Source organism: Antedon bifida, chromosome 4, assembly GCF_963402885.1.
Source record: "Antedon bifida chromosome 4, ecAntBifi1.1, whole genome shotgun sequence".
Taxonomy (NCBI): domain Eukaryota; kingdom Metazoa; phylum Echinodermata; class Crinoidea; order Comatulida; family Antedonidae; genus Antedon; species Antedon bifida.
The window spans coordinates 17942448-17953261 of NC_136229.1; the positions used below are offsets into that span (position 1 = coordinate 17942448).

Genomic DNA, 10814 nt, shown 5'->3' on the forward strand with positions numbered 1-10814 from the left:
AAATCTCAGTCTACCCCCAGAGTTTAAATCTACGCGTCGGTAGTGTAGCAGTAATGCATCAGACGAAATTGTTTATCAGTTAATATAAAACACATTTAATGTTTACTCAACATGTACATTAAAATGTATATATTATTTTATAGAAATTGCATTTGATTGTGTCTTTTATTATACCATTTGTTCGTACAAGGATAGGCATGGGAATATGATGATAGGCCTACAATAGTTGTATGATAATTATTATTATTACAATGGCAAGTGCATACATCAGTCATACGTTTGTATGGAGTGTTTCATTTAACAAATGTTTGTCCAGCCGCCAGCATGTGTCTTTTTATCATGATTATTAACCGGGCTCTTTTACATAAAACTGGCCGTTATCTTGTAACCATTTTTTCCTGCGTAACAAAATAGACACGCCCGCGTACAGACCTTGTTACAGTATTTTATTAACAGGGTTTGTACGCGGTAGTCCATTATTGGACGCGCGCGTCAACTGTCGTGATGTCACACATTTGCTCAGCTGTAAACATGTGTTTTTAATTAAATTCCACGGGTGTTTTTTTTGGCAATTTGGCATAAAAATATGCTCTTTTATTTAGCACACATTTTTGATGTACCGTAGTAACCGTATTTATCCAATAAATAAAAGTCAGCACACGCAGTTGGAGTCAGGAAATTCGATACTGCAAAATACCCTGTGTTATAAAAATAGCGTAAAAACAGGTAGTAAAATTTGAAGGTTTTTTCCAACGGAAATTAAAAGAAAACAAATACTGGCCCGATGAATTCAGAGAATCAAATTAAAACTTGAATATAAATTTAAAAGCTGCTTTGATTCTTAACACGCAAAATTATAATTATTTTATAAACGACATCATAAAACATAAATATTTATCTTTTAAGTTTAAACCTAAGATAAACAAAAGTGAAAAACTGTAAACGTTTCCTCATCGTTAAGAGTTGAAAAAAAAAAGAAAATTGTTTCATTTATTGTGTTAGAAATTTTTCCCACGTTTTGTCGACGATGAACATGTTTTTGTAACGGTACATCGTCATCATTGCTGTAATTTGCATGCTAAATTTGATATAATATGACATTAAATCTGCAGTCTAATCATCTTGACGTTTAGGCCTATTGATAATAATAACTCATATTGCAGCGATTATAATTATAACGGTATATCCGTTATAAGTTGGTCTCCAAGTAATAAAACGCTATTATAAACAGCGCAGGTATTCACATATATGATTTAATATAGGCCCATTGAAGAACAAACCTACGGTTGCAAAATGTGCTCTAAATATAGTAATTATTTTTCATCTATGTTGAAATATGATTTTTATATATTTATTATCAATGAACTATAAGAGCTATAAAGGCCATCGTGGGCTTATCATATCATACGATAAGATCTAAATTTGCATGGACCTTTTATCAGCGCGATACTTCATAAAAACCTATATTTTGCGGATTGACTCTCATACACGATGTTTATGATGGTGTTGAGCGCTATTTCATAAAGTCCTATTTTGCATCGACATATACACCATTTAATGCGTTACAAAACTCCCTTTTCAAAATTGTATTATCGATTATTTTATTAAAAATAATGACAATTCACACTCTGTGAGTATACATTGTCGTCGAGTACACTAACATCGAAGAACGTACAACAATTTGTCAATGACACAGAAATAAAAATAGGATTAAGCTGCAGTGTTCTATTTCCATACAATAATTATAGTTCGTTGATTGCAAAGTTTGAACCACGTACTATTCTGGCCAATAAAGAACGCGATTTATGTAAAATAAAACCACCTTTTCATTACATTTAATCGGTTTGAGACGGATTGTATTAAAATATTGAAAATTAAATTTGAGCTGGTTTTACTTGGCGTTGTCTGCGCAGAATAAATCAGTAACTCTGTTGTTATACGTCATAGGATATTGATTGGTTTAATTGAATGAACTTTTACATACAGAGGACGCGGATAAATTAACGTTTTTAATTAATACCAAACGTAATTAATGATTGAGAATATACTGTGTAATTCTAATCAGATTTCAGTAATTTGCATAAAAACATCAGCGCGGTAAAAGGAAAAACACAATAGATAATTTATGCTTTCTAAGATTTGTAATTAACCAGAAGAATGCAATGCGATTGTTTATATGAGGTAAGATTGAATATGGGCCAGAGGTTTGTTACGGATTAAAAACACAGCCTTTATAAATGAAGTCGGAGTGATGAACTTAGCAAGAAGCGAGTTGTCGTTTTCTTCATTACTGCTATGTAAACAAACCGAAGCGCTCCGACACTATATCAATTTACACTACGACCGTGTTACCGCGATCATGCCAATTTTAACATCCAACTATTTTTTTTGTCTGAAAAATGTTAATGTTCATCTTATCATAGAAACAAAGAGAGATGGTTTTCTACCAATTATCGGTGGTATATATGTATTAATTACATTTTATCAGAACTCTTTATAATTACTAATAAAAGATGTAATAAAAGTTGAGTTTATGAGAGTGTAGTTTGGATAAAATGTTGACATCCGAAACAAAGAGTGAAAGATAATGTTCAAACCACTTCATTATTTGTATGCGTACTAATGGTAAAGAACGCAATTAAATAGATGCAGAAAATGTTATAATTACCTATAAACCGAATATACAAAAAAATTTATTTAGTATTTTGCTTTTAATAGTTTGGACAAAATAAATTAATTTCATTTTAAATAAATATTTTACTTTAATAATAACATATTGTTATGTTTAAAAAAATATTGTTCAAGTATTTGGATAAAATCAAGTAATTTCATTTTCAATAATATTATCTTATTTTTAATATGCCATAAATCAATCATGACATTTAAAAAAGTCGTAATTTCTAAAAGTATCCATAAAAATAAATTTTAGTAATGAAAATATTTTGAGCACAACAGCGTATTGCAAATTTCTATATTTTGAGAATAAATATGCAAATGAAGCGGTATCAAACTTTCCCATACATTCAGTAACTGGTGTTTGTTATTTTATATTTACGTCTAAATATCTTAAAATTTGAGCATTGCTGTATGATATGCATAATAAAAAGAAGAAAAAAGATTATTTGTCTTGTTTTGAATATTTTCAGCATGGACGGACATAATGTTCGCTCGAACGGGTTCAATCAATTAATGCAGTTCTACCAACGGTGAAATAATTGTAATAACAACTATGAAGATATTTCTCGTGTGAGAACTATATCTCTTTTATATCCAATGTCGACTATGACAATCTGTTGTTAAACGATTAGGGGAAATAACAAGAGCAGAATAGGTCTTTTAGTTTACATAACATCACTAACAAAAGCAGAGATTGGAATTTGCTGAGAGACTAAAAATGTACATAGAAAACAATTAAATCTTAAGTAAATAATCACAATGAAAAAAATACTTATGAATAATTTAACTGTGACAATAATTGTCTTGTTGAAATTAAAGAAAATAAATATTATTTTATGCCAGTCAGTAATTCAATTAAATTTAGTTCAATAGAAATATTGTTAAATTCAAAACCAAATTACTGAAAGATGTTGTGGGTATCAGTGGCTGGATCTCAATGGAGATTCAAAATAAAAAATAAGCAGAAAGTTATTAATCAAAATGATGAAGCAAAACAGCCAGAAATAAAATGGCACTCTTTTGCAAAACAGTATTCTTTAAACAGGGTTAATGATAGTAATTGGAGGGAAATAAGAATTATAAAGCAGTCATGACCTATACAATAGAAATATTCTATTCTTCAAACTCTACCCTTTTGTGTATCAAGAAATGTACTGTACCTGGCCAAAACATCCTTTTGTTATTTCTATATGTGCAATCAAAAATAGATTATCAATATATTGAGGTATTAACTATTTTCCCAGTAAGTGTTTTAGTATTTGATTGTGAAAACAAACTGTACTGATATGTTGAAACATAACATAATAAGAAGCTAGGAATATAAAACCTGTGTTTACTGCTGTATATTCTATATACAATCTGATATTTTATACAGTGTTGGATCTTCATAAGTTTAATATAGAGATATGTTTTTAAATAAAGTAGTATTTAATATGGTTTTTTATTTCAAAATTAATACCTAATTTTAGCTACAATTTGGCTGTTATTGAAATACAAAGCAATACATAGATAACATTTAAAGAAAGAGCATTTTTCAAAAACTCAAAGTGTAATAACAATGAATTGATCTATGTGCAATTTTTAATAAAAAGAATTTAGAGTAATTTTATTGATTATATATGCATTAATAATAAAAAAAAATAATAGTAAAAAAAATTAAAACCTATTTATTACAAAATAAATTATTTTTCTTGTTAAGGTAGATAAACCTACTAGTTATAATTTGATAATAAAAGTTTGTGAATATGTACATAAATGAGGTTTATCATTATTATTGTATAGCTGTAAAATTTATGATCCAGAGTTAATTTTTTATAAATTAAACTTATACGGTTCCCTTAAGCCTCACTCAAAATTAGCAAAATAATGAGAAATACAATTATAGGTAAAATATTCAGCTGTGTCATAATTTAAGATAAACATTTTGTCAAATAATTATTATTTTTCCCGAATATAGATAATAAACATACTCATTATAGATTATTTTATTGATCCAGAATAATCCTATGAATTTGGGCCATATAGTTGTTCATTGACCATCAGGCGTCTGTTAGTCCAAAGTTCACTTTGCAACTATACTTGAAGCAAACATGGTGTGCATGCACCTATCCTATGAATTTAGGCCTTATAGTTGTTTACTGACCGCCAGGTTGTTGCTGGGCAAAACAGCCAACATTTCACCATGGGACTATACTTGAATCAAACATGGTGTCTAAATTGAACCTATCTTATGAATTTAGGCCATTAAGTTGTATGTTCATTAACAGTCAGGTCTCTGATGGACTAAAAACAGTTCAAAGTTCACCTTGGTACTACAGTAATTGAATAAAAAATAGTGTCTGAATAAAACATAGAATAGAGGGTGGGATTATAACTGAATCAAATGTGGCAATGCAGTAAATGGTGCAGAAAAAAGTTGAAACTAAAGCTGATTAAGAATTAAAAATCTCTGTTTATTTTAAGAATAGAAAAGAAGTGGTAAACATTTTGTCTTCAGAATTATTCATTATCTGAATTTCCAATAATATTGATTTGGTAGAAATCTATATATTAAAAATTACATTTCTAAATATAGAATTATATTGGAAAAGTTGTACGTCATTGTCAAGTTCTATCAAAATAAGATTGGCTAAATTAAATAATAATGTCACAATATATCATCGGCAATATTAAAATGATTCAATCCATTCTTCTTAATTTAATATTTATTTAGTAAAATTCTGGTGAAAAATATTGATATGAAATCTAATAACATCATTACATAGAGTCTACAGCCAATCTTATTAAGATTAAAGTACGCACTAAAGAATATTAAATGTTTCTAATACTTAAATCATATTAAAGCATAAAATCTCATTGATAGAAGACCTATAGATTAGATTTTTTTTTATTTTTGAATACATCGATATTATGAATAACGAAGGAAGATGAAAAAAGATATATACACAGTATGTATATATCTGGAAGAGTCTTAGCAATGTTAAAGCTTATATTAATTCTATCAATGTCCAACTTAAACATAAAATCTAAATTATTTTTATTTTTTGGAAGTTTGCAAATGAAATTTTTTGATCGAGGAATTACAATTTTATTTAAAAATAATTTGTGTACATACTGTTTTTGCTGCATAAAAAAAATATCTAAACTGTCATTTATTTAAATTTTTAACAAATACAACCATCAGTTTTGATTTGAAGCAGTTGTGTGTTCTATTTTTTTTTAAAACTTTTACCGCGCTGACATCGGATAAAATGTAATTTGAAGCAATAATAAATGATTAACGTGTTACATTGACATTTTTTTCAAATCATGCTTAATACCGTCTACGAAATGATAAAATTTCTTCATGCGCGTACTTAATATGGAAATACAGCGAGTAGAGTTATCTATATTATGATGGTCTCCCATGAGAAATTCCTATATTAGAACTAACTAATCGAAGACCACCCAAATAAAATACTCTTACTAATAATTAATCAAAGAGTTCATAATAATATGAAAATAATCTGCCAAGAAAAATTAGAAGTGTGAAGGAATTGGTAGTCATAATAGTAATAATAAATAAACAAGACTTGTGGTGATTAATGGATGTTTATATTAAAGTGGCATGATAGCTTGGCACAGGTTAACAGCTTGCTTACAAATTCCAAGGTATTTGGTTCAAATCAAATCTGTATTCAGAATTGTTTTCATGACCAGTGCTGGTACCTAAGCCTGGCTAATGTTTATTTTGCCTAGGCTGTAGTTATGTATATAGAAATCTTTTAAAAATCTATGTTAGGAAATTATTAATAGAAGATAGTCTCCAATACCTAAATTAATTAAAGTAATAATAATATTACATTTAAAATAGATATTAATTCCACTTACACATAATGATTCACCTGTTTGTACATAGATAATGTTTCTTTTCTGAAAATGTTTTTAATTAGAACGCTTATTGCAGGTATTGTTTGATACACACTAAACTGTTTGTACGCAATAATATATTAAATCTTTTTTTGCCTGAAAATATTTTCATTATAGCAATGTTTGCAACTTGAAACTCTAAAATTATTAAACAACACTTTGGCAGCTGGCTTCAGCATAGTTCAATAATTGTGAGTACAACCGTGTTATTCATTTTTTTTCTTGTCAATAATCAAATAAATTTGTCTCGACTTTAAAATACTACCCGCTGGAAAACTAAGCATGATGTAAAAAAAAAGACGAATGACACTCGGCAATAGTAATTTGGTTTGTTGGTGGAAGAAACATTTACAAAGATAAAAATGTGTGGCTACAATACCAACTATTACAATCTCAGTCGTAGATATACTTTCATTAAATCACAATCTGGAATTATTAAAATAAATTACGTCTTTCGGTTCCACAAAAGGATTAGAAAACGGGTGAAGTCACAGTGTTCGCTTCTTACAGCATAAATTAGATCTCTGTAATCAATAATTAATGAAGCTAAAAGAAGTCCACATTATTATGGGATGGTAGTCAATAATTGGATGAAGGACCAGAGACAAACCTGTCTATGTCAAATACACTTATCTGTTAATTAGTGGCAACAAAAAAAAAATCCAAAAAATCATTACAAATGTGTGATGTAATATTGGAAACACTAGGTATAGAATTAACTATGCTTTCAAATAGACTAATGTACATATAATTGATTTTTTCACATTTGCCTATAGAGACGGGAGTAATTGGAATTTTGTGTGGTTATCAGGTTTCCAAAGACATTGTGTATTCCACCGTCTACGCTATTAAATTATGAAGGAATATTACCAGATAAAACTGCTAAGCGAATAACATTTTAAATATACCCTGCTAAAAATAAAATGTTGAGCATTAACTGTACCAGCCAGACAAATAAATGTTAGTAAAAGCAGAATTTTTTTGATATTAATCTAATGTATGGGATCCAATTACTTGGTTTAATCTAATAACCTAGAAACATACTCGCCAATCAATGGTAATATTTTTAGTGAATAGCCAAATTGTTCCACATTCTGATTGAGAAACGAAATTATAAAATCCAAGCAATTCATTAAATTTGATTGGTCAAGAAAAATGATTGCTTTCAAGTGAAATTTTATATACACAGTACAGATTTACCGAAAGAAATGATAATAAAATTTCAGAGTGGCATTGAATTTGTGTTTTCACATTGTTTGATTTAAAGCAATATTATAAAGCAATAACTAGTAAGGAAAAATAAGATAATACAATGACTTAAAATAAACAAATTGACCCTTAGTTTTTATCTATTGCACTCATCTATCTAAACATATTGTAATCAAGTAGAACAATTACAATACTGTTATGTAAAAAAAATCATGTATTTAACCCTTTTTTTTTTACACATTTTTTATTTTTTAAACTACTGTATATAAAACACATTCATAATCCTGTATATTGTATTTTTAAAAAATCTATAAAATGATAATTATAATGTCTTTTTATTATAATTATCAATTTTAAATAGCACACCTGTGATTTGTCATCTTCCCTTGGCCTATCTATAGTATTATCTTTTTAACAGATATGTCTTTTATCTTTGGGTTCAATGTCTAACACGCAATCAAAACTTTAACTTTCAATTATTAAAAAAAAAATGTAAAGAAATTGTCATATACTAAAGACAAATTAGTGTATAGAAAGTAAGTGTATGGAAAACTGATAATTATTGTGGAACAATAACACCCAATTGTGTTTAAAATACACTTTTTTTTAGTTTATATGAAAAATCTGTATACTGTAAAAGATGATATTAGTGTGTAGGTAATGATTGTATTTTACTGTTTATTTAAATTGAAAGAATTTTTAATTTTTTTAAATACAAAAAAATGTGGTGAAAATAAAATATGAGTAGAGAATTAGTGTATGAAAAACTAGTAAAAGTATTCATACTATCAATTGTTAAATTTAGCACACTGTGTATTTTCACACTTTTAAGGGGATATAATAGTTTATGCTCTTGGCTCTATGGTGTATGTATATAAACTGGATTTATATAAACTATTACTAATATACTAAAAGTAAAATATAAAAAAAAAAAACAGCTGAATCAAAAATACTGATTGTGAGTTGCGTAGATTTAAATTACTATAGATTGTTATGCAATATATCTTAAATTATAAGGGTACCTTCATTTTGGGGCACAATTGACTAATACATCAATTATAATGCTAAGTTATGTAAGGTAACAACAATTATATAATTATTCAATTATCGTACAATTGTTAGTAATTCACGATAAAACAATGTTAATTAGTTTTTAACAGTCCAGAGTTAAAGGTACATCATTTTGATTCAACTGCAAACAAACACCACAATTCATTATTTCTCCATTAACTTTAAAGTACCAGGGCTTTTGATTTTTCTCGCTTGCTCCCTGGGCTAGTAGTAGATTTTACTAGCCCACATGCCATAACTAATGTCTCATTGCCCAGCCCATTTGGTACAAAGTTATATTAATTAGCTAACCCGGAACAGAGTTTACTAGCCACTGCATGCTGGGCAAGTGACAAATGAAACCCTGAATCAGTATGGTTTATAAAAAGTACAAGTTTCATTAATGGAGAAATATAAAAAAAGTGTGAAACTAATGTTTGATACCATATAGACACACCCACCTATGAATTAGTGCATCTGTGAAATTGCAATCGGAATCTGCTTGAACTCTGTCAAAAATTCTTGAGGTGGTCGAAATCCGAGTGCCAAACCAGGGTTTAGTCCGGGCATCATCATGGAAAAATACGGTTCTTCATGGCCGGATCGGCGACGCTTCCATCGCATAACAGGAACTTTTTTTTTGTTTGGATCCGTGTAGCACTTCCTGCAAACAGGATGTAGTTCTGTCTCACCTTCGTCGTGAACAAGATCTTCTGTAGCTACGCAATGAAGGCAAACTTCTGGGAAAAGTCCACTAACGTAGTACGGGACCTCAACGGGATCCTCGCACATTAAGTTTTTCCGCACATACACTCGACTAAAGATGTGGTTTTCGTCATCGACATCGGCAAAGTCCTGAAGGCTTGACCCGCATGTGTATTGCAATCCATCCAATGCTTCTTCCAATTGAACTTTTTGCTCATCTGTTACTTTTTTTTGCGCATAAAGACACCGAGGTTTACCACATTCGACGCATTTTATAACACGTTGTACAGTTTTACAGGTTTGTGCGGATGGGTTAAATGGCATCCCGTGCACAGCGATCTTTGGCATATTTGGGGGTGAATTGGCATTGTGGTATGCTTCGATATAATGGTTCATGGTCACCAAATTTATTGCACCATTGGTACTCTGTACACTGTCCTCAGAACCGTTACCGGTTGTCACCACCGGTACATCTCGGTCCCGCTCTCTATCTCGTTCAAATTTTTCAATTTCAATATCGGTTGTACCGGTAGATTGAGGTGCAGTTGGCGGCGTTTTCGGATCTTCTTGCTGCATTGGAATAGGACACGGCATTGTCGGTTCGACAACTTCGTACTGCAGTCTCGGTGTACTGCAAGCGCTTGATAGTAGTCGAACTGATGGATGTTCTCTTTCATGTCTTTTTTCCCTCCTACCTGCATCGTTCAAAACATGTTGGATCGCTTCCCGGAATGCTGGACTCCTTTCCGCCGCCCGTCGGACGTCTTTCATATTATGACAGTCGTTTATTATGCAATCAAAAATGTCAACAGTAGACGGTTGCGGCGACTGGGAAATCGCTTTCACTGAAAAACGAAAATATTTGCCAAATTCACATACATCACCGATTAAACTATGTAACGGCAGATTCTGAAAAGCGGAAACTTCCATTGAATTTCCGACGGCGGCGACGACAGGTAAATGCCGTAACTCAGGCGGTAAGACAAAGGTTTCAGCCGACGTATTTTGCCCGGTGACAATGGATTTAAAAAGCTCGTATACAGTGCAAACAGGATTAGCTTCATGCAGTGCGAATTCTCTTAGTTTCTGTTCTCCAAAAACTATTTCAACTGACAGCAACATGATTACAAAGTCCTATACTGCACTCGGCATTTAAAAGTCTGCTGGAAAACAACCAAGTGTTTCAAAACGCCCAGCTAAAATGTTGATTTTGGTCGCTCAGCGCTCATTTATCGCTTCGTGCTCGCCTTTTTAACGTAATGTAA

General features: G+C 30.4%; 1 protein-coding gene across 2 annotated transcripts in view; it reads right to left on the reverse strand.

Moving 5' to 3' along the window:
- LOC144839502 (uncharacterized) overlaps nt 1-10695 on the reverse strand; it is a 35063-nt gene extending 24368 nt beyond the window's left edge. For both annotated transcript variants that reach the window (XM_078694888.1, XM_078694887.1), the window contains exon 1: nt 9306-10695. In XM_078694888.1, the coding sequence (XP_078551014.1) occupies nt 9313-10671 (1359 nt within the window). In that variant the 5' untranslated portion in view covers nt 10672-10695 and the 3' untranslated portion in view covers nt 9306-9312. The remainder of the gene's footprint in view (nt 1-9305) is intronic.
- Nucleotides 10696-10814: the final 119 nt, after the last annotated feature.